The following is a 24,840-nucleotide window of genomic DNA, read 5'->3' as shown; positions in this document are numbered from 1 at the left end:
AAGCCATCCCAAGACTGTCCTAGAAAACCAGAAGACAATCAAATGCTGCACCACTATATTCTTACAATGCTAACGTTTTATACCAGCAAGAACTGTAACAGACAAGAAAAACCCAAGGCAAGGAGAATGGCAGACAGTAATACCAGATCCTCTGAAAGGATCCCTAAGATAACAAGCTCATCAGTGACAATGAAAAACAAGGACTCCACGTTTTTGTTTATTGGGACAATTATAACTTGTCCTCTGTATTACCTACTGAAAAGCAACTGGAGCTGCAACAAAATTGGCATAATTGTATTGAATTAAACGGCTCTACTCCGAAACCAACTGAATTTGAACACTAGCCGATAGAGGCCAGGGGTTAATAGTACTGTCCTGCCTTTTCTCAGGTAGGTTTATCTGGTAACCATGAGAACCAGACATAAGCATCAAAATGCCATCTGTAAAGTGGCACGTACAGCATCACCTTCACAGTGGCTGATCTCACACCAAGCCAGTAGATCTACATAAGGCCCTTTGGTTTTGCTTTTTCACCCTTGAGAAAACATCCTCCCTTAAAAGAACTTCACTTGGGGCTGAAAGTATTACTTTGACAGACTATAATTTAAGTCATTTATACCATCTTTTTAGGCTATGGTCAAGTATCATATTCAAACAGGTTCTACCAAACAGTCACAATGTATTTTCAATATTCTAAAGTTTAAACATTCCATGAAAATTATGGCCACAATAATGACAACCTTTGTCACAAAGTCTAATTATCACACACACACACACACACACACACACACACACACACACACCTGTAAAACAGAAAAGGAAAGGCTAGCATGGAGACCTGCTTTAAAGAAGTGCAGGTTGGTTAAAATGAAAGACAAAAAGGAAAGGTGTCTACTCTCAAAGACGACGAGAGCCGCCATCCTTCACCTATGAGCCTAGACAGACAGTTAAGGGAAAAGCAGAGTCGTTTTATGCCACTGCAACCAGATGAAGGCTGATAGGCAGAAGCACTTCCTTCCTCAGTTTCACAGCAGAATCATCAGTCTTCCAGTCCCATCAGGATTGGGCTGAAAAGTAATAAGAAATGAGGGCAATTAGAGAGGAAATGAGAGAGCAATTGAGGAAGGAACCACCTAAAGACAAAACAGTTCGGAGACTGAATCTGACACAAGAAGAAAGAATTTGAGATTAGGTTTCTGAAAGGGACGCTCCATGGGCATGCCCTGAGAGGGATTAGAACTGCAGCAGACGGCCTTGAGCTACCTCTGATTAGCAGAGAGAGTATTCAGGGAGGGAAGTGGCTAGGTACCTTCTCCTGGGAAAACACAGCACATGGGGATCACTAAGTTTCTAGAGAGTCATGGAGGAGGGAAAAAAAAAAAAAAATGTGGCCCATTTAATTTCAATGTTAGGAAGTGAGCTTGGTCAGTAAAGTACCTGCCTCAAATGCCTGATGCCGCAGGTTCCGTGCCCAGCATAGCTCAGTCTCCAGTGCCACATAAACAGGCCACAACTGACAGACACCTGTACACCTCATATTCAGCAGGTAAAATCAGCCACTTTTACACAGTCAGTTCTTAGCCAGCCTTGGAAACAAGGGACCCTGTCTCAAACAATAATAATAATAGTAATAATAATAAACAAGGTACAGAAGAGGAAAAGGGTTCCAAACTTACAGACACAGGCTGAGGGAAGTTGTTACCAGTGGCAGAACAACAAAAAGGTACACTTCAGAAAAGCTATCCCAGCCATGTTCAGATACGATACGGATGATGGGAGACATGGGGCAGGTAAGCCCTTTGTTGTCAGGCAGCTTCTTCTCCTTACCTCCGGGGGTGGCATAACTTAATTGTAACTTGATGTTGCTGTCTCATGGTGGAAAGCTGAGGGGGAAATTAGACAGTCTACCTTCTCAAAGCACTCTGCCAAGAGCAAGACACTTATTCTAGGCTTTTACGGAAGTCCACGCTCACTGGAGCACCAACTTCAAACCCCGAGTAGCATTTAAATGTATTTCACAGCACTTTCACTGCAAGCTTACTTAACACCCTGAAATACCTCGATCAAGATGCTGGGTTAGATAACTAGCTTCCATCAAAACATCTACTGGAGGTTTTTGAATCCCCACCACAGCTCTTCCTTAAGGTAATCACTCTGTTCAAGACCCCCAAGCATCATTAACAGGTACTCTTGGCACCTACTTTCATCAGCCTTAACACTGAGTTTCTCCTTGGCATAACCATCAAGACTGCACACATCATTCTGGTCATATAAATACCAACATCTCGCTTTTGTCTACCCCCTAGTCCATGGACAACCGTACCAAGGCTTTGAGGACAAGCACTGGAAGACCTTCAAAGACAAAAGGAAAAAGTGTTCATTAACCCCAACAGCAGCTGCTAGCTAGAACCTGCAATTTAAATCTCGGAAGAAGAAATTGTGGCTTCTGAAATTCCGACAAGGAAGTATCACTTATGATTACAAACATTCCGGTGGGTTCCTTCCATCATTGATGGCTTCCAGACAAACAAAAGATTTTTTTTTTATCCCATTTTGGTAAAATTCCCTAGGCTCTGAATATATAAACTCCTTCATGTACTTTTTTGACCAGTGACCAACTCAGAAGATGGGTTTTCACCTGTCAGAGGCACTTGGATTCCTCAACATCATCTCTTGCGTAATTTGTCATTAGGCTGAGAACAACCACCAAAGCTGCAGATTTATATCTGCATTAAATGAAACCTTCAAGGAACTTCATTAAAATCCAAAAGAAGGAGCTGGAGAAACAGGTCAGAGGATAAGAGCACTCGCAGAGGACCTGTTTCCCAGCATCCACATAGCGACTCAGAACCATCACTAACCCCAGTTCTAGGGTATGTGATGCCCACTTCTGACTTTGATAGGCACAGACACACAAGCACACACGTAAGCAAAACACTCATATACATAAATCTTTAAAAAAATTTTATTAAAAAAAAGGATGTACGGAGGGAGGGAGGGAAGGAGGGAGGGAGGGAGGGAGGGAGGGAGGGAGGGAGGGAGGGAGGGAAAATGGGCAACCTCACATGTTACAAACTTTGGAAAATGGAACCAACGTTTTTTTTTTTTTTGTGGGGGAAAATAGAACTGAACAATAAGGCTGCCCAACATTTCCAACTGAAATATTAAAAATCACATTTTAAAATATATTAAAATTAATAACCTTTTCTCTCCCTTATTACCCCTCAGCCACACCCACAAAAATAACAGCAGAGTACTCACAGTACGTAGTATGTGCTTCTCATGCCACAGAAGGCATTTTCATCACTTCAGTTACAGACTGAAATCAACACTTAGCCAGTCAGAAATGAAAACGACACTTTTTTTTTAAGCAATATATGCTTGCAACGGCATTTAAACCATAGAGGACCGGAAGGTACTTGCACACACACACACACATATATATGTTATCTCATAGCCATTAAACTATATTTATACCATATATATATGTGTGTGTATATATATACATATATATATATATGGTATATCATAGCCATCAAACTAAAATAAGCTTTTCCTATAAAAGTCTGTGGATGGAGGGTATTAATTATGGGAACAACTGAAAATGGCCAAGTTTGCCAAGGGTGCAGGCCACAGTGGGGGATTAGCCACAATTACTGCACATTTATACAACCGTATTTACACAACAATAAAAAGTCATCCTATCCGATCCAAACAAAACTTGCTTAAAATAAACTAAACCACAGGAAAGGTCTCCTCAGCACTAGCAGACATCCACTGACATTCTCTCATCCCTGCCTGGCTGTTACCCACTGAGACAACCCTTCATTCTGCCTTCCTCAGAAAACCAAGAGTAGCAGGCAAGATTCTGTATATCCAGTTGAGAATCTGTATAATTCAGATAATGATACTGTAATTATGAGTGGGGAAATTCATTCTGGACTAACTGTGGAAAAATTATAGGATGCCCAAGATTTATTTAAAATAATCTGGAAGGGATAGAAAGCACAGAGGGGACAGATGAGCAAGGGTGGGTGACTATTGAAACTGGGTGATTTGCATGCAGAGTTTAATAGGGTGTTCTTTCTGCTTTTGTGTACACTTGAAATTTCCCGCAACCAAGCGGGGGGAAAAAAAAGAGAAAATAAGGCCAATATAAAAGTCATCCTGAAAAACTGTTTTTCTCTTGAAGGAAAAGAAAAATTTCGCATTAGCTTTTCCTCTGCAAATGACAAAGAAGAACCTGCAAAGAAAACCAAGGTAGGCTCTTGTTCTAGACTCAAGAAAAGACAAATGGAATTCTTAAGAACCAAAATATGAGCTTCCTGAAGCCTAGCTTCCGCCTATGTGAGTTCTTACAACAACACAGCCCAGCAGTCTCCCATATGAAGGCACTTTGGACGACATCTGCGCAGTGGCTGCCAAATAAAGTCCAGAGGTTACAGAATCACTTGTCAACACCAAAGGCAAAGGCACCAAGAGCTTGTCCTCTCTTCCCAGAGGTCACTGCTTCTGATCCATGGCTTTATTACCTAGAGCGAACAATTAATCCCACTGCCTTCCGAATACAAAGTAATCTTAGGCAAGGTGGTATCCACCCATGATCTATATCTCTGACTGGGCATCCCCGCCAGGAGGAAGAACAGAAGATCTGCTGGCTGGACATCAAGGGACCTGTCCCCATCCAAGGTCTACAGCTAACTCAGCCTCAGTTCAGCTGGGCTTCAGCATCCTCACCTGAAAACAACACAACTTCCTAAAACGGTGTCGATGAGCTTTCCTTTTCAAAAGTTCTATATTCATGAGAATCTCTAATATTTTTGAAAGCATGTCAGCCAGTGCTCTGGTGTAAAATTGTCTAGTGCTTTAATCTGAGTATGTGAACTTGTGTATATTGTGTATGCAGACGTAAATCTGCACATGTTCATGTGTGTCAACACATACACTCTGATACTATTAGGTGCTTACACGGGGCTAATTGCTTCCATCTCGAAGCAGCAAATTTTCAGTTCTGCAACAGATGTCGCTGTGTGATCTCTCCTTTCTGCACTGGATTTTCTGTTAAAAATGCCCAGCATAATGGTCAGTAGCATTCTTCCAAAGAAAGATACACAGTATTTTAATCCTTTGGCTTTCTTTCCTTTAAATTTTCTTCCTATGTGGCCAATTTCCATCCAAACCACAGTATCAATTAGTTTGGCCCCTTATAAGAAATACCCTTACATAAAAATAGCCCTTTTGATAACCACGCACAGGCGCAAGTGTACACACACACACACACACACACACACACACACAATTTAAAAATGAAGTACAATTCTATGTGACCAATTAGCTTTAAGATGTCACATAAACAAGTCCAATAAGAATGAGTCTCATAGCACTGATTTTCATAGTAGCACTATCAATTTTAAAGGGGAACAATAGAGGCTGAAGATTTTTTTTTTAATCTCTTATGTCTGACGCTGAAATGTACTAGGCATGGGATAAAGTTTAAAAATAAAAGCCAAGAGCACCATTAATAATAACTTTTAAAAACCATGCTTTTCATCTTAGCAACAACCTTAAAAAAAAAAAAAAAAAGCAGAGTGAGGCTAACACGATAATTATAAGACGTCTTACCTACCATTCTGACATTCACTGTCTTGACACATGTCATAGAAAAGTGACATCTCTTTCCCTTCACCCCGTGCATTGTCCGATTGTCCGATGTGGATCAGTCTCAACAGGTAGCTACCTAGCAGTGTCTTCCGATGAGAGCCAACAATGAAACAAAATTCAAAATCTCCTTTGAAACCTGAGAGCATGCTATGTTCTGGGGTTCTGAAGGGGGTGGAGAGAAAGGCAGTGAGTAAGGGACCAACCCTGGTAAGAATGGAAAGTCAGGAAGTAAGAGAGGAAGCCAGGGTGCCCTGCCTGTCATCTTCCCTGCCCCACTCCCCTTCACCAGGAGAGCCACTGGGGAAAACTGGATAAAGCATGTACAACATCCATATGAATAAAGCTCTTTGTTCCAGAGAACTGCCTGCTCTTTTATTCCCCCCTTTTTCGTATTTGTTCATTTCAAAAGATTGCTCAATGGGTCTCTTGTTCCTCCAAAATGTCCCAGGCAAATAATGCAAGCTTGTCTCGTCACACAAGTCACTAAATGAAGCCTTGTGCGTCTCCAGTGACACACTGTAAATATAAAGTGGCATTAATGAGGGATATTTTATCGAAGCTATCACAGGCAAGTGCAAGTCCCTCCTTCCACTATTCAATTTGATGCGGTAGAAAGGCAACAATAGCAGGGCGTCACTTTTGCAAAGTCCCTGTCCCCAGTATGCAAGCCCCAACCGGCTACAACAAGCCAGGACTAACTGCCACCCTCAGAAATCCCCCACCCATCAGCCATCTTCTCTAATCCTGAAAAGGGTAAGAGGAGGGTGATCAACCACAGATTCCTTCAGGTTCCAAAACATCAGCATGCCTGCACCTTAAACATGACAGAAGTGAATAACACAGCGTAGGCAATCCGATTTTGACTGCATTTCATACAAGTCTGTTTCAACCAAACACCCCAGGAGAGATTGGGGTTAGGTTTTTCTCTGGGATTGGGGTGAGGGCTGGGGGGATAGGGAGGACGGCTTCAGTTACAGAGGCAAACAGAACTAGGAACCCAATACACAATAGCGGGACTTGGCTTTTGGCTTTCTCAGCAAGGATGCGAGTAAGACAAGCCTAATGAAGTTAGAAGGTAGTACCAACAGGTTTCTTTAACCCGGGGAATGAGAAGCAGAGAGGCCCCCGAGAAAGCATAAACTCAGTATCTGAGGAAAAGAAGTCCTTAGGTGTCTACTTGAAATTGACCCCTGCAGTATGGAATCTAGGGCTTGGCCAAAACCATCTCTAAAACTGTATACATACATACATACATGCATGCATGCATGCATACATACATACACACACACATACATACATACACACACACACAGCATTCAAAAAATTTTAAAAAGTCATCGCATCCCCTCACTACAAATCAAACCCAATTACTTTCTAATTTGAACACAATCTGATAAGCTGCGTACAAACAGGGATGTACACAAGAGCGAGAAGCTGCTTCCATGGTAACTGGCAACAGAATTTTCCTGTAGCTTTGACATGCACGGTTGAGTTCCAGACCGTTCCTTCTAAGTCAGCACACATGCCTCGCCGGGAAGGCGACTTCTCACCGAGAGAGAGTACAAATATAGTACTGTTGTTACTACTCGGAGCCTTCAGTGATCGGGCTTGACAAGGGAGGCATAATCTAATCTTACTCTGCTGGTTTAGTGGCATTGCATGGCTCCCATTTTTAGTGGAAAGGCAATATCCCGGGCCAGCGCTTCCCACCCCCACCCTTCGTTCTGCAGCCAATACAAGTCTATTGTTGCCTCCGTAATGCGCCAGTTACCCAGCCTTTACTCACGCTCACGTTTAACTGACACTGGCGCTTTTTACAATGCAGCACGAGGGATCTCTTTCGGGAACACTCTATCGAACCCTTCCAGTCAGTGGCATCACCAGAAATTAAGTTGTAACCACACAGGCTTCGGCTAAACCTAATTATCTCGTAACTCATAAATTAAGAATTCACAGAAGAAAAACATATAAACATCGGAGACAGACCGTAGCAAGGAAGACAAAATTCTCAGGCTGGAATGGAAGGTGCTGCCAGGCTCCCACCCTTACAGCCTCAATGGGTTCTCCAAGCCGAGCTCCTCCACAAGCCTATTTTGTACTGGGGGAGGGCGGGTGTGAATCAACCAACCGGGCATCCCCTAAATCCGAAGCTAGCACTACCAAGCATCCCTATTTCCAACAGCGTGTCTCCTGCGGTGTTTACATAACTATGTGTCCTCTAGCGTGTAAACAAAAGACACAACCCAAGCAGAAAGGCGCCCGCGGAACCGCACGCTGGCCCAGCGCTGCATCCTCCGGGGCTGGGGGCTCCGCAGGTGGGGGCTGAGCTCGCGGCGTCCTCCACCACTTGTTGCTCCCGGGTCCTGCAGCTCTGAGCTCCAAGAAGGGGTTCTGCGGGCACAGAGCCCTAGCGCATCCCCTCGCACACAGCCGCCTTGCTCGCCTCCGCCCGGTGCCGCTCGGTCCCGCCGGCCGCCGGTAGCCAGCGGCAGAGCAGCGAGCGGCAGAGCAGCAAGGGGACGCCGCGCGGCGGGCAAAGGCGGCGAGGTGGCGGGAAGGAGGGCGCAGCGCGGCCGGCCTCTCCGGCGGGGAAGAGCCCCGGCTCCCTTTTGTTAGCAAATGCAAACACTGCCCTCTTCTTTCCCGACCGCGCCAACGCGCCCGGGCACAGGGGCAGCAGCCACACGCGGGGCTCCTGCCAGAGCGCTCGGCGTCTCGGGGAAAGGCGAGGCGCTCGCGGAGCCGCCGCCGGGGCAGATGCTCCAGACGGCCAGGCACGCGGGGAGCGCCCCGAGGCCCGCAGGGCGCGCGCCGGGCCGCAGAGGCCGCGGACGCCCCCGCCGCCACCTGCGGGCCGCCTGCCCGGAGGACGCGCGGCCGGGAAATCCCGGCTCCGCACTCGCGGCGGAGGCCTCGGCGGCGCGGGGCGGCCGCGGGCGCCGGGAGCCGTCCGTCCAGCGGCGGAGGCGGCGGCGGCGAGCGGCCGCCCCCCGAGCCGGGAACTTTCCCCGCCTGGATTCCGGCCAAGCCGACCCGCAGCCCAGCGGAGGGGGCCGAGGGGCGGCTGCGTCCGGCGGGAGGGAAACACCAGAGGCGTGCAGCTCCGGGCGGGGGACCCGCAGAGCGCGGGCCGGCGGGGGAGAGGACGAGCCTGGGGGGTGATGTCCTGGGGACCCGCGAGGAGAGAGCTTCGGGGAAGGAGAATCGACCCGGGGGGGGGGGGCCGAGCTGGAACGGAGGGGGGCGAAGGCTAAGGCCGGGGACACAGGAGGACCTGCAAGTTCCAGGGGCAGAGCGAGTTTCGGAGGGTCCGGAAGGTTCGGGGCGCCTCGGAGGGTTCCCCTTCCCCCACGCGCTCGCCCCCGGCCCCGAGCCCACTCCACTCGGAACCCCGCGCTACGCCAGGAGGAAGAGGTGTGGGTGCAGCCATCCCTGAGGGCGCCCATCCGCAGCCGGCGGGCAGGAGAGAAGGGGCGCCGACCTCTCGGCCCCTTCCCTCGCAGCCCCGACTTTCCTTGCCACGCTCCCGCCGCTTTGGATTTAGGAAGGTGGGGGGGAGGTTGTCATGGAAACGTCCCCCTTCCATAGCTACGGCTCCTGGGGGTGCCCGTGGGGGGGGATTTGGGGACCAATCCGCGGGTGCCCACAACCTACCTGTGGGGATCAGTGCCGCGGCCGAGAGAAGCAACAGCAGGAGCCGGAGCCGGAGCCCGGGAGGCGCCGCCGCCGCCGCCACAGCCGCTGCCGCCGCACACTGGGATCCGCTCGGCAGCACAGCACTCGCCATGTCGGGCACCTGCCTCAGACTGGCGGCGGTGGCTGCCTTCGGAGCCCGAGCGGACAGCTAATGAGATGCTAATGAGATGCGCTAAAGGCGGAGTCGGGAACCACCAATCGTGGCGTCGCAAGCCCAACCCGGCTCTCGGAGGACTCGCCCCCTCCCCCACCCCGCCCCCTGGCGCTAGCGTTCGGCCGCGCGCCCGCGCCACCTGGGGGCGGGGCCTAGGGGAGGGGCCTATGCAAATATGTTTACGTTAAAATTCGGCTCCGCTTTTCCCGAGGGAGGAAAAAGTGTACTGCCCGGGCTTCTGCCGTGGAGGCCGGGGAAGGGGCTGCGGCTTCAGGAGGCCGGTCTAGTTTCCGTGCACCTTTATTAGGAACATTTACGGTACTCGCCGCGGCGGACTCACGCCTCGAGAGTCTCACCGCGAGGCTCCTGGGCCCGGGAACTGCGTGTGCATCGGCCTGTGGAAGTCACATGTTGCAAAATTCCCTTCCCTCACCTTGCACAAAGGAGTAAGATCTTTAGGAAACCCGGGGAGCAGAGAGTGCGAATGCAGGTTCCCGGATTGACAAAACAATCTGGTAGCAATGCTTGCGTGCTTTGTACGTCCGGCGGAGCAGGAGAGCCCGCTCAACAACCTAGCGGCAGACTGGGGGATAGTTGGGAGACTGAAGCTGTGGAGTCGGGTTCTGGGATTTTTTTTAAAGTAGATGTTTGTAGATTCCAGGGAAAGGTAAGTCAGGAGGGTCTGCTCAGGCTCCCCAGCTTGTGGGAAGTGTCCTCCCCGTGTTTAATAGAGTACAGCGCGTAAGTAATATTATGTATTTAAGATTGTACGCACACAGAAACAAAAAATCTACGGGTCAGGTTTGTGGGGAAGTGAATGTAGGGAAGTGAGTGTGGCAATGATTGGGAGAGTCAGCCGGGTTCCTCCTCCAATGTTCAAATCAGTTCTCTCATCTGCCTTGCTCCCAGTCCTTTGTAAGGCATCCGGAGACCAACAGGTGCTCTCGGCTTTAGTTGCATCTCGGAGAGGTTCTCCCGCTGAAGCGACTCGCATGCATCTCTGGACACTCTCTCCCTCCCCGAAATTATCTTTGCTTTCTTTTCAACCAGGCAGCCGGCTCTCTTGTTTGTCTGCCTTTTAATTACTTATTTTCTTCCCCTCTAGAAGACCGTGTGAGCTCTGACCCTCTGTTGCTCAAGCATCAAATTGAAGGACGAGCCGTATTAAGTGTAAAGGTTTATAATAATTTAAGTATTCATAGAATGCAGAACAATAAGATGTAGGAAATACAATTTGCATAATAAATATCAATATCACAACAGCTAAAACAAACCATGACAAATTATCTGTGGCTAAATGACCAAGAGATTACTGAATGTAAATTGCTGAATCCGAACTATAGTCTAGAAGAACAGTATGTACCAAGCCCTCTGTCCTCGTGTTGCAAATAAATTAAAAAAATAAATATCAAAAAGGAAGCTAAGATCGGCCAACCCATCAAATGAGTTACACAGTAAAGCAGCCTCGTATTATCCATTATGCATAAACTAATTTTCGAAACTGCCCTGTCTCCACATCCCTGGATCTTCTGCTCTGTAATTACAGGCCCCAGTGCACGAACTGCAGGCAGTCCTCCAGACGTGGAGAAAGCTCCAGTGGGCAAATCACAGTACATGAGACAGAAGACCAACGCCACGTGACCACCAGAATCATGCCCAGTCTGCAAAATCTAGAAGTGAGGCTACCTAGATCAGACCTGATACAAGGCTGATTTCTACCAAAATCAGGACAAAAAGACCAGAGGCTGTCTATGCCGACAATGAAGTGTATAGGGCAAAGTCAGGTCCTACGCACCAGCCACAGCAGCACAGAGCCTGGCAGTATTCACTATTCTTTATATTGTTGCGACTCTTGTGTCCTTGAGTTCTTATCGAGGAATTTTTGTGCATTTTTTTAAAATCATTGAAACAACCTTCAAAGTAGATACTATTATTTCCCCCATTTTTTTTATTCAACGTGGTTAGAAAATTTAAACACCAGCATTTAAAAAACAGAATCACGCTTTCTAAATTGCAGACGGAACCCTCGCAACTAACTACTGTGCTGCACTGTGCCTCAACAAATATGTGTTAAGTGAAGGAATAAATTTCACATCATAACGCATGAATAATAAGCAAAGGAGAGCTGTATTTTTAACATAAGGTGAAAATATGCCAGCAGCTCAGAAACATTTTTGAAAATAACAGGATTGCAGCAGACTCCTCAGGAAAAGCATTGCTCGTGAGGCTGAGGCTCCAGGAGAATGTAGCCAGGCCCCAGTCCTCCCACTCTCAGAACACAGTATGGGGACACTGGAAGATGTGGAATGTTTTCCTCTCCCTTCATTCTCTTGGCACATCAAATGAACACCTACTCAAATTTCCAGTTGGCAAAGAACAACATGGGACATTTCTATAGGAAATGCCAATGCTGTGCGACTTACCTCACTGGTAAAATGCAAACAACTCTAAAGATTGCCACAGAAACGCCACCTGCCGTGTACAGTTTAAGGAACTTGGCGCATCCACTTTTACTAGGTAGGGAAACTGAGGCCTGATACACCTAGCACACCCGGTCTGCCTGGAAACAGAGGTGAGAATTCCAGATGAAGCAAGTGGTTGTTGCTCTCTGCTCTAGCCATACTCCCCCTCCCCCCCCACCCCAGCTCTTTCACACCAAAGATGTCGCCAAGCGATTTAACATATGGAACATGCGAGGAACGCATTGAATTCCCACAGCCGCTGAGTACAAGTTATGACTACCCTGGCTTTCTCATAGTAAAGCGCGTCATTTTCTGCTCCGTGGACTAGAACTCATCGCCAAGAACAACTTCCAACATTTTCCCCCTTGCTACACGGAATTGAACCAATTTTAAAAACCAGATGGTGTTTTTGCCATTTATAACTGATAATCAATTGTTTTGTGAATTTAATTTTTTTCAAGAAAGAACTGAAATACTTATCAGTTACAATCTGGGCGCAACTTGTGTCAGAACAAAATTGCCAGGAGCACCAAAATTCTAGTCTCTCTCTTTCTTTTTAATGAGAAATCAGAGATAGAGAGGAGGGAGGGAGGAAAAGAGGGAGGGTGGGAGGGAAGGAAGGGGAGGGGAGAGAGAGAAAGAGGGAGAAAGCAAACTAATATTGTTTGCCTTCAACAAAACAGTTGAGAAATGTGGATAAACATATATAAAAATAAGCATTAAAGGGGATTCATGTTTGTAGATATATATCAGAGATAATTAATGGCAACTAGTAACATCTTGCCTCTGAAAATGCTAATTATTTTAATACCCATGTATAAGAACAACTCAGACAAATTATTAAGAAAAGGAAAACAGCAGTTGGAGTCAACATTTGCCCAGCTACTGGATTGCTTAAATAGTCGTAGAAAAGTGTTTTAATCTATGCTGTGATACCTAACACACCACACACACACACACACACACACACACACACACACACACACTTCCTATAATGAAACTCTAAGCCCCAATGCAATACTATTTGGTGGTGGGACCTTTGAGAGGTAATTAAGTTTAGATGAGACCATGAGACTGTGGCCTCCATGATGATATTAAAGACCTTGTAAGAAGAGAGAGACAGTAGAGTTTTGTGAGTGTGTGAAAGGGAAATAGGGCACACTAATAGTGATGCTCACATTAACATCATGATTTGGACTGCAAGCCTCCAGACCAACGGTTCTCAACCTGTGGGTCGTGACCCAGGGGAGGGGAACAAATGACCCTTTCACAGGAGTTTCCTAAGACCATCAGAAAAGGTAGATATTTGCATTCCACTGCATTAGAGTACAAAAATTAAAGTTATGAAGTAGTGGGGGCAACAGTTTTACGGTTGGAGATCACTGCAACCGGACAAATTATATTAAAGGGCTGCAGCGTTAGGAAAGTTTGAGAACCACTGGTCTAGACTTTAAGAACTGAAGGAAAATAGTTTTTTGTTGCTCAGGCCCTGGGGTCTTAAATCATGGCTTGTGGAGTGATGTGGAGGTCATTTTAAAAACTGGTAACAGGGAGTTTCCCTAACAGGCAACAATCAAAAAGTAACTAACAATCTAACGTGTGATGGATTTAGGATGTTTCTGACAGCTCTTAGGACTACTGCCCTGTGTGACGTCACCGCAGCCTTGGCGCTGATACATGTGTGCATTTCACACCGTGCATGCCGTCACACCCTACAATGCCAACGAACACTTCCAGGATCACCTGAGCTCAAGTCTGAACCCTCCAGAGGCTAGGAGCTGCAACACATTTCTTTTCTGCTCTTACTGTGTATGAGAAACAAAGACTTTTTATATTTTGCCACAGTCGTGCCTTAGCATGTCTCGAATCAGCACACCTTTGTATTGTTTTTTGTGAGAATGTTTATTTTTAAAATTACTATTTGAATCGATGACTTAATTTTTTGTTTAATTATTTATTTTTACTTTATGTACATTGGTGTTTTGCCTGCATGTATGTCTGTGTGAGGGTGTCAGATCTTGGCATTACAGACAGTTGTGAGCTGCCATGTGGATGCTAGGAATTGAACCTGGGTCCTCAGTGCTCTTAACTGCCGAGCCATCTCTCCAGCCCTTAAACTTTATTTTAAAATTATTCAAATAACTTTGTCTTGGGCTCGGGACAGAATTTCTAAAAGTTTATGAAATAGCCCTAGACATGCTTCTGCCATTTTATACTATATACGTTTTGCAAAAGCAGCATTCTCAGTTTTGACAATTACAATCTGACACTATCAATCAACTCTTAAAAGTATCGAAGTCTGTGTCCCCAGTATCAAATGTTCGGCTAAAGTCCAAGCTTTTATGTTAAAAAAAGAAAAAAGCACACCCATCTTTACTAAATGGTAACACTATATGGATACCACTTTATAATTTTTTTAATTTTTATTTATGTTCTTATCCATAAATGTTTTATTTATTTACATGTTTTATATATTTCTATATCATGGGTCGCATACAAATGTCCTGGGCAAGTAGGAATCACAAGCAGAAACCATTTAGAAGTCTTGGCCTAAGCCACCTGGCTTCTAGTATTTTGTCATAGCAGCCCAGGTGCACTAGAACAGTCTGGAGCCTTATCAAAGACTTATTAAAGTGTCCTTAATGCCAGATCCTTATGGAAAAGTATTTGACAGATGAATGTAAGTAAGTAGCAAATGAATGAGATAAACCCTTGGCCCTTCCTAGTAGACAGCATTTGTAGTCTTAAATTAAGACTAAGCACTAAACAGCTCATCTCCATGAGGATTGGTCTATGAGTCTTTATGAAACCCAAAGCCAACTAAATCTATATTCCTAAATGAGTAATTTAATGCTTTACACAAAAGTTTATACTTCTAGAACCAAAGTTGACAATAATCTCTTGAATATCAAGAGTTGAATTCCAGCTGGCAAGAAAAAAAGTTAGTAATGAAGTGGGTTGTAAAACAATACACTTAAATGGGTCGAGGAACAGCCTCAGTTCTCATAGAAGTGAAATATACCACTGGCATTCAAGTCATAGTTTGTTCCAGTCAAATCTGTGGGCAAATACCCAGGTATCAGTGTTAGATCCAAATGCCATCCAACAGAAGAGGAAAATTCAGGGTGTCTCTGTGAAAGTCGGTTATATTTGAGAAATACAAGTTAACGAGGGGATGTATGTACTCTCATTGTTCAGTAGGGAAAACAGATACACAATTATTAAACATATATTTTTATAATTTAGATACTTAGCTCCACTGAGACAAAAAAGAAAAACCTTTACATATTCAGGGACCAAGAAAGAATGCATGCTTATCAACAGAATATTCTTGCAGGAGAAGGCTCTTTTGCTAAGTCTTAAAAGTTATGATCATCCTGAGTGAGCTGTCCCAGAAGCAGAAAGACACACACAGTATATACTCACTCATATAGACATGTAATATAGGATAAACCTACTAAAATCTGTACATCTAAGGAAACTAATCAAGAGAGAGGACACTGACTAAAATGCTCAATCCCCATCCCAAAAAGCAAAGAGGAAGGACATCAGAAGAAGAAGAAAACAGGAAACAACCTAAACCTGCCACAGAGGGCCTCTAAAAGGCTCTGCCCTGCAGACTATCAAAGCAGACGCTGAGACTTATGGCCAACTGTTGGGCAGTGTGCATGGAATCTTTTGTAAGAAGTGGGAAATAGTAAGATCTGGAAAGGACAGGAACTCCACAAGGACAGCAACAGAACCAGAAAATTTGAACACAGGGGTCTTCCCAGAGACTCATATTCCAACTAAGTACCATGCATGGAGATAATCTAGAACCCTGCACAGATGTAGCCCATGGCAGTTTAGTGTCCAAGTGGGTTACATAGTAATGGGAAGAGGGACTGCCTCTGACATAATCTGATTGGCCTGCTCGTTGATCACCTCCCCCTGAGGGAGGAGCAGCCTTACCAGGCCACAGAAGATGACAATGCAGCCACTCCTGTTGAGATCTGATAGTCTAAGATCAGAAGGAGGGAGAGGAGGACCTCCCCTATCAGTGGACTTGGGGAGGGGCATGCATGAAGAAGGGGGAGGGAGGGTGAGATCGGGGAGGAGGGAGGGGCTTATGTGGGGATACAAAGTAAATAAAGTGTAATTGATAAAAAAAAATATTTTAAGTGTCAGATTAAAAAAAAAAAGTTATGACACCACACAATGGACTGAAATATCTTGGGGTAAAAGGAAGGCCTGGTTAGAGACAGGGGTTCTTTACAAGTTTTAGAAGCCTTAGAGAACATGGTATCTATTTAAAAAGTTACAAATAAAATAACTATCCCTGGGCATCTGTATTCACATACAAATAGAATGGCTAGAATATAGCTTGACAGAAAACAAGAATCAAGAGAAGAAACTGGAAACACACACACACACACATATACATACATACATATATGTGTATATACACACATATATACACACACATATATACACACATATACATATATATATATATGTATATATATATACACACATGGATGAAACAACATCATAGATGACAAGCTAAGATGCTTTTATATTTTATTATATGTGATGGGAATTCACTCAACTTATTGAACTGAATGACCAGATTTATATTCAAAGAAGATTACACTGGTGGAATGAATGCCTTCTAGAATTGAACTGTAGTATTGATGACAATTACTGGAGACAGGAACTCAGAAAAACAGGCTTGTTTTGAAGTTTCACTATTTGTTTAGGGTATGAACACTGGAAAGAAGATGATGGTTTTACTTTTGGATATGTTGGCTTTGAAATAGGAACTATTCAGTCAGACCATAGGACAGCTGAGATGATGGTCTGGAATGCAGGCCAGCTGTTGAGATGGAACCAAGGGTAGAGACTGAAACTATGGGGACAGATGGAGTGGGGAATTAGGGTAGAAAAGGTGCATTAAATGATGTGCTGGCTAGTGTTACACCAACCTGACACAAGCTAGAAATATCTAAAAGGCGAGAACCTCAGTTAAGACAATGCCTTCCCAGCAGTAAAGCATCTTATTAATTAGTGATTGATGGGGAGGGTCTAGCTCATTGTGAATGGTGCCATTCCTGAGCTGGTGGTCCTGGGTTCTATAAAAAAAAAAAAAAAAAAAAAAGTCTGAGTAACCCATAGGAGCAAGCCAGTAAGCAGTACCTCTCCATGGCCTCTGCATCAGCTCCTGTCTCCAGATTCCTGTCCCGCTTTAGTTGCTGTTCTGACTTCCTTCTATGATGAACATCAATATGGTAGTGTAAGCCAAATAAACTCTTTCCTCCCCGATTTGCTTTTTTGGCCACGTGTTTTCTCACAAAAATAGAAACCCTAAGACAGAGGACTTTAAAAAAATAAATCAGAAGAACTGCTATTGACAAACAGTTTATTTAGGACAGACCTTGAGACTGAAGGGCGTGGTGTAAAGAAAGAATGAAAAGCAAGGGAGGCGAATTAAAAAGAGAGGCTACCCACGATTCTCACTACAAGGTCAAAGGTTATTGCATGTTTAAATTAGAGATAAAGGCTGTTAGGGTGATGTCCAGCATGTGGCCAACCTCACATCCATGTAAACAGTTTGATTAGAGTCTGAGCAAGCAAAGAATTCTCTTATTTGTCAGCAGAGAAGGAAGATGTGGCTTGCTGGAGCTTTTCTAATATGGAAAAAGAGCTTTAGAGTTTACAATCTGACATTCAATCTCATTAGCACTGATGGACAGCCTTGGGTGGGAGAGAGGGATTGTTGGAACTGAGGTAACTCAGCTAATTATCACATATAGGCCTTGATTTTTATTTCCAAAGTTAAAAAAATATAGTTATGGTACTAAGAAAGTTTTCTCCCACACTTTAGAAGTCATATTTTCCTGATATGATATCATAATTGTCAGATGAAGCACTGTGATAATTCCATACGGCATAACTTCCCAGGCAATGGGATTTCAGCAAGATCCATTAAAAGCAGACACTGATATCTATAGATTTTCATAAAGCTGCAATATAAACTGGCCACACTATGAATATGAGATGGTATCCCCTGTACTGCTCAAAGATGACAATGGTAATATAACTCTTTGTAATGTGGGTTGTAAACAGGACATGTTCTGAATAGAAATTCTCTTGGTGATCTATCTTGAAGTTTCAAACAGGAAAAGTTTGTAAAAGAATGCTCTAGAAAACCCATCCTTTTGCTGTCTTGGGGTGGCCCTGTATTTGTCCTTACAGTGTCAAATGGCACCCACCTTTCTCAACTGCATTTTCAGTTAGCCATTCCACTTGTGTTTCTTCCTTCTTATCTTTCCTTCCTGATCAGTCAGAGGTTTAGAGATGTGGATTTTTACACCAAAGTGCCCATATTTGTGACTTCTTGAACTTCTGTCTGGTGAAGTGACTCAGCAGAGTAAAAGCCTGACGACCTGAGTCTTCGTGGCTAAATGCCCAAAGGCATAACATGCACCACACAAATAATAAATAAATAAACACTTAATACTTTAAAAACCCCAAACCTTTGGCTGACTAATAACAGACAGCAAAACCTAAGTTTCAAAGACACTGTGTATAATTTTCCCAGCACAACTCTCACTGAGGCTAGAGTCTTAGTAAATCTCCCCTAACTCTTTGAAATTGCAGGGTTTTGTCAAAAGGGTTCCAGAGGAGGAATAATCATCTTATATTTTTGCAGCTTTAAAGGAGTCATCCCCAACTCAACCCAACCCCCGCCTCTTTTAAAAGTGATTTCTACTCTCCAAGGATGCCTTCCTCTCAGCCAGGAGGATCCCTAAGATGTACTTAAAATATCTTCTCCTACCTGTCCCCAGACTGTGAAGAACTGGAAGGCAGTTTGTTTAAAGCATCGCGTTTTGAAGAAAAGCAAGGTTTAATTTTAGTCTTTCATGTTCTCTGATAGCATTGTAACTTGCTAAGCGATTTCTCTAAGACTTTCGTTACAGTGCTAATATTTCTCCATATATTTTATTTATGTGGCTTGGTCCACGATGAATAACACATTTATGCAAAAATCTCAATATATCTAGGAGATGCCAATACACAGAAGGGGCAAACTCTCCTACAGTCAGTTAATAAAATGCAGTAAATCGCATATAGTTTCAGAGGCAATTAGTACAGTTCGTGACTTCAATTACAAAAAAAAAAAGCCCTTATGATTTCTAGTAATTGTTATTTATCTTTCATCTGAAGTGTTCCTCTTGTCTGCGTCCGTTTTGGCCTGGAAATAGCACTGCCAGTGGGGAAAGTACACAGGCTCTGCTTACAGCACTAGAAGGAGAAAGAGAAATGAGGATCGGGACCTCAGAGCTAACTGTTCTTCCTGGAGAGGTACTCCATGGGACTTTGGATTGATCCTACTCTATGTCATCTACTCAAAGCCTCCCACTAGAGTCAACTGTCTGGCTTCTCCATTCTGCATGATCATCATGGCTGATGCATGCTGCTTGTTAATGCGAAGGTGGGGAAGATTCTCCGGATGTCAGTTCAAGGTTGGAAACAACAATGCCAAGGTGGCAACGTGCTTGTATCCTAAGTCTCCTAAGGAGGTGCTTTGTAAAGCACCCTCATTTTAACAGGAGATGACAGTAACAGTTTCTGTTTCCATATCTGTTTGATTTTGAAACAAGCCTGAAAGGGGTTCCCAGATCATTTGTCCAAGTCTCCATCTTCAGTCAATGACAACAGGGCAGTGTCCCTATCCTAAATGAACTTCCAAAGAGGCTAAAATGTATGATGCTGAGAACCCAGAAACATAATCTGAGATATTTAAATGGCTCTGTCCCCTCATCTCAAACTTACAAGGCATCCATCACACTTATAGTCAGTGAAACAATGTTAGGCTGCAAAATTACATGTGTTTGGCATCTACCGCAAATAGAATTTCTGATTTACAATTTACAAAATTATCTCTTCCACCCTCTGGGTTTGCATTGTGGCTCATCCAGAGCCTTTTATTCAATGTGTTTTGTTATGAAGATGAAAAAGGAAAAATATAAAAGCCCCCCTCCCCGCCTTTATTTTTCCTTTCCCCCATCAAATGCACACATAAACACAATGTCTTTTGATTTGGGAGAAATCCTATTTGGGACCTGAAGGTGCATGATTTTAATGGTATCACTTCTTCATTCTCTGATTCCTTTACCAACTGTCAGTGCTTTACAGAGAACCACCATCTTTCTAAGCCAATGAGGAAAGGATATTTGGAAAAATAAAATAAAAAATAAAAAAACAGACTAGTCCTTCCTCCGTCAATTCCTTGGGTCACCATGGAGTGTGACTTTTAAAGCCAATTCCAAGGAACTTGGACAACTGCTCAAAATTAATTTGCTGAGTCATACAGACGTGTTTCCCCCCTCACTATAATTACTCTAAAAAGCACTGAAGTTTAGATGCTGTTCTTTATACAAAAGTGGGGAAGGGGCCAAAGTTCATGCTCCTCTTCTGCTTTTCAGATCCTCACTGCCTTATCTATTCTGAATAAACGAGAGAAGAGACACACCCTTCAGAGGACAGGCGGTTCTGCAGCTAACAGCAACATCCTGCACAAATCACCTTGATTACCCGGGTACTGCCAGCCAGCTTCTGTTTCTCATACGCAAGATCAAATCCTTCTTGCCAAATCAGGCTACCATGACTGATTCCATATTCTTACCATTTTCAAAAGCTTCCTTCCCTATTATAAAAAGTGTAAATGAACACACACATGAATGAATATACAACACATAAAGTTACTTTTTTTCCTGGAAAGACACAAACTCAAGGGTAGCTTGGCAACCTTGTGGCCTAACACTCCCTTAAGAACAATGAAAGTAGAGGTAGGGAGATGGCTTAGTCAGGAAAAGCTGCTCTCTCAGAAGACCTAAAGCTCAGTTGTGGCAATCATGGCGGACAGTTTACAACTACCTGAAACTCCAGCTCAAAGAAATCCGATGCCCTCTTCTGATCTCCACGCTCATCTACACTCATGTGCACATACTTCCAACACACACACATTCTCTTGCACACACTTAAAAATAAATAGTTTTTCACAACTACAGAAAGTCAGAATCACTGACTGGGCATCCAAAGAACAACCCAAAATCCACAGTAGCCAGAAGTTCCCTTCTTCTCCCCCGACCACATACATATACCATCAAAGGACTCTGGATTTCTGGTTTTCTTAGGAGATCTTTTTAAAGTCTCTGAACCACTGCAATAATATATATTTAAAAACACTTCTCGTTCAGTTACACTCTATGCTCCTGAAGGAATTATCATTTTGCTGAGGTTTGTTGCTCATTCTGTTGATTATTAAATGTGTTTACTGGAGGAATTAAAAACAAAAGAAAGAGAAGAAATGAGTACAGAGTTCTGAGCCTGGAAATGGGCTTGCTCTCCTTAAATACACAATCTGTTCATTTCAGAAGCATTTCCTTTTATTTCTTCACTGATAGGCATATCATATAAAAGGCCTTTTCATTTCTAGCAAAAAATAAAAATTGAAATCAGCTTATTTTGATCCTAAACAAGGTTAAAGTGATATTATTTGAAATTTTGCTGAGGGGATCCAAATTGTCCTACTACTTCAGTAGATAAAGGAAAAAGAGATCGGATCTGTATTCAAATACTATATTACTATTTTCCTTGGTCAATCTGAAATGCATTTTGACAATGGTACACACAATTTAATCAGAACTGAGAAGTGTGGGATAAGAGAGGAAAGCTTCCACATTTCCCCCAAGGTTTCAGATATTTCTCCTAATATCTCTCTGTGTGACTCTCAGATGCTGAACGGCCCAACTTCATCTTCCCCTGAATTGCTTTCTTGGGTATTTTAAAATTAATCAATCAAGCAAATATTTATTGACCAATATACTACAGTAGGCACAGAGAAAGAGAAAAGCTATACAAGATGTGATCTCTTATTTTAAAAAAAATATATACATAATCCAGTTAAAGACAAGTTAAAAAAAAATGTTAACTAACAGCTGAAGCCTACATATGAAAAGCGGCTGGTATGTGGAGCTATGCAAATATATTAAAATCTGGTAAATGATTTCTTATATTAAAGACATAATTATGTCCAGCCAGCTTAAATCCTTTAAAGTAATAAAATCAAAAGCTCTTATACAAACCAATTCACTATAAATATAACCAAGTTTCAGAAAATAACCACATTGCTATATCCAAAACAAACGCTTATTTGTGTTGCTGCCTTCAAATTCTGAGTTGTTAGCTTGGAAAAAAAAAAAAAAAAGAATCTAAAAACTCAGTGTTACATTTGCATATGATTTGTATTACTGTGAAAAGTACCTTCCTATCCTCTCTCCAAAGGACACTGATATCGTGAATTGCCCCAACACACATGCATGCACATGCATATTCACACACACACACACACACACACACACACACACACGCACACACGCACACACCACGCACAACATGCAAACACCCTCATGTACACATACAACACACAACACACATACCATATACACGTGCTCACCGTTCCACATACACAAGCGTCGATATTCAGGACACAACTCTAGAACCTGTGAATATTGCTTTACATGACAAAGAAGTGAGTGCAAATGTGATTAAAGTAAGGATCTTTCAATGGAAAGATTACCCAGGTGGGCCTTAAACATAATCACAATTATCTCCCTGTGTGGGAGGAGATTTAACATACACACAGAGGAAAATCGAATATGAAAATAGAAAAGAGGTTGAAAGTGGCTGGCTTTGAACTCTGAAACAGTAAAGCCACAAATGAAGACATGCCTGGAGCTCTGAAAGACCGGAAGGAGCAAGGCACAACTCCTCCTCTGCACAGTGATTTGATAGAGTGGCTACAAGAAGCAAATACAGACATTCATGTCTATTGATCATCCACCGTAAGCCAGTTTTTCTGGATAAGACGTTGCATTCAATTCTTTCTGTCACTGTCGTTAGGAAATTGGGATGTAAGAAGTGGAGTAACTTACAAAAAGCTTTTGCCTTTTAAGCCCATGTTCTTTACACAAGCTACAGTTTTTTTTCTTTTTTTCGAGACAGGGTTTCTCTGTATAACCTTGGCTGTCCTGGACTCGCTTTGTAGACCAGGCTGACCTGGAACTCACAGAGATATGCTTGCCTCTGCCTCTTGAAGTGCTGGAATTAAAGGCGTGCATCAACACACCCAATTTACAAGCTGTATTTTCTCAATACCTTCTTTCACTGGGCTCTGATAACCCTGGCTGACAAAGTGAAGCATGACTATGTTCACATGTACCTGTATAGCTGTCTTTCACTGTTGCATGCGCAACAGGTCCTCAGAAGACTTATCTATCACAGACACTCAGATCATAACCAACCAACCAACAAACAAACAACTCAACACCCCTGACTTCCCGTAGGTAGAACTGGTTTGTGGGAGTCACTGTCATGGTACAGGCCTGTTATCCCTTGTCTCCTATTTTCATGGGGACATTATAACTCAGCAACAGAGTGAAATTCTTCCTGGCCACTGCTGTCAACATGCAGATGTTAATACAGTGCTCACTGCTAGTTAACATTTTTGGCAAGGGAAGTTTTCTGATGGAAAGAGGGGCTAGAGTAGAGAAGGGGGGTTAAACCTGTCTCTGTGTTCCCTTCTTTGCTTTGATGGCTGCCCTGGCTTTGAAGTTGGGCAAATACACAGCATGGTAGGAGGAGATGACAGCTGCCCAGACAGCACTGGCAGAAGACTGAAGAGCTGTTGCCTTCTCCTCCCCAGCCTGGGAGGTGTGCCCTATTGCAACACTTTTTCCCTGGAGTATTCCACGCTGAGGTCTGCCAAAATAATACATTCTAATCTGCATCCTGGTGGTGCAGCCTTCGGTAGGATCATCTGGGGACAGGGTCTATGGGATACCAGCAATATCTTCTCAGCTGGCATCTCTCTTTCTGGGTGGTCAACTGTGGCATCAGAAAGGAGCAGGATGGACTATATTCTGTCTCTTTCTTACTTCATCCTTCTCAGTAGTCCCTCTTTTCTAAATTATTTCCCAATTTCAGACACTGACCTCTTTCCCTCTTACTCTTTATTTTCTATTAAAATATAAATACCTTTGTTTGTTTGTTTGTTTGTTTGTTTGTGACAGGGTTTCTCCGTGTAGCTCTGGCTGCCCTGGAACTTGCTCTTTAGAGCAGTCTGGTCTCAAATTCAGAGATCCGGCCTGCCTCTGCCTCCCAAGCACCAGGATGAAAAGCATGCGCCCTGTGCCCGCCTTCACCTACTTGATATTTTCAAGCCTCACACCTTTACTAAGCACCCACAGTACTTAAGGTAATGCACTTAGTTTTGTGTTGTAATAAGGCTGAAATCAGTGACAAAGGAGGGAACCCCGGGAACTGCATGGAAGGGGCGACTGTAAAGCCAGGGGAATGAAAAACAGCTGGGCTTTTCCCGTAGAAACAGCCTTCCAGAGGATGGCTTCACTGAAGCAGAGATGCTTAGATGCCACTAACACCATCCCAAAGACTATTTTTAAAAACCTCAAGAGACTGAGTGATTGAAAACAACCAACGCTGGGGATCAGAGAATGGAGGCAAGATAAAAACAAGAAGAAGGAAGATTTTCCAAAAGAAACGGAACTGAAGAGGTCAAAAAGGACAATAAGGCAAGGAGTTAGAATTCTATGAATGGTTGAGGGAGAAGATCCCATGCTCACCAAGCCATGAGGAAGGGAGAAAATACTATTAAAAACATGTGTTTTTGCACAGAAGATGTCCATCATCAGCCTTTACTAAACCTGCAAAGAAACTCCTGTTAGATACCATCTTTCTCTCTCTGATGACTTGAGTGAAAATTCACTTTTTCAAATTTGCTTTATTCATTTAAGGAAATGGTAT

The 24,840-nt window shown here is 43.7% G+C and overlaps 1 protein-coding gene across 1 annotated transcript in view; it reads right to left on the bottom strand.

Moving 5' to 3' along the window:
• Positions 1-9,453, bottom strand: part of Cadm1 (cell adhesion molecule 1) — a 325,600-nt gene extending 316,147 nt beyond the window's left edge. Inside the window, 1 exon segment of the mRNA XM_055621779.1 lies at positions 9,316-9,453. Within this exon segment, the coding sequence (XP_055477754.1) occupies positions 9,316-9,448 (133 nt within the window). The 5' untranslated portion in view covers positions 9,449-9,453.
• Between the last annotated feature and the right edge of the window lie 15,387 nt (positions 9,454-24,840).

This window comes from Psammomys obesus, unplaced genomic scaffold (assembly GCF_907164565.1).
Source record: "Psammomys obesus unplaced genomic scaffold, mPsaObe1.curated_primary_1811, whole genome shotgun sequence".
Classification (NCBI taxonomy): Eukaryota; Metazoa; Chordata; class Mammalia; order Rodentia; family Muridae; genus Psammomys; species Psammomys obesus.
This window is presented reverse-complemented; position numbering and strand designations above follow the sequence as displayed.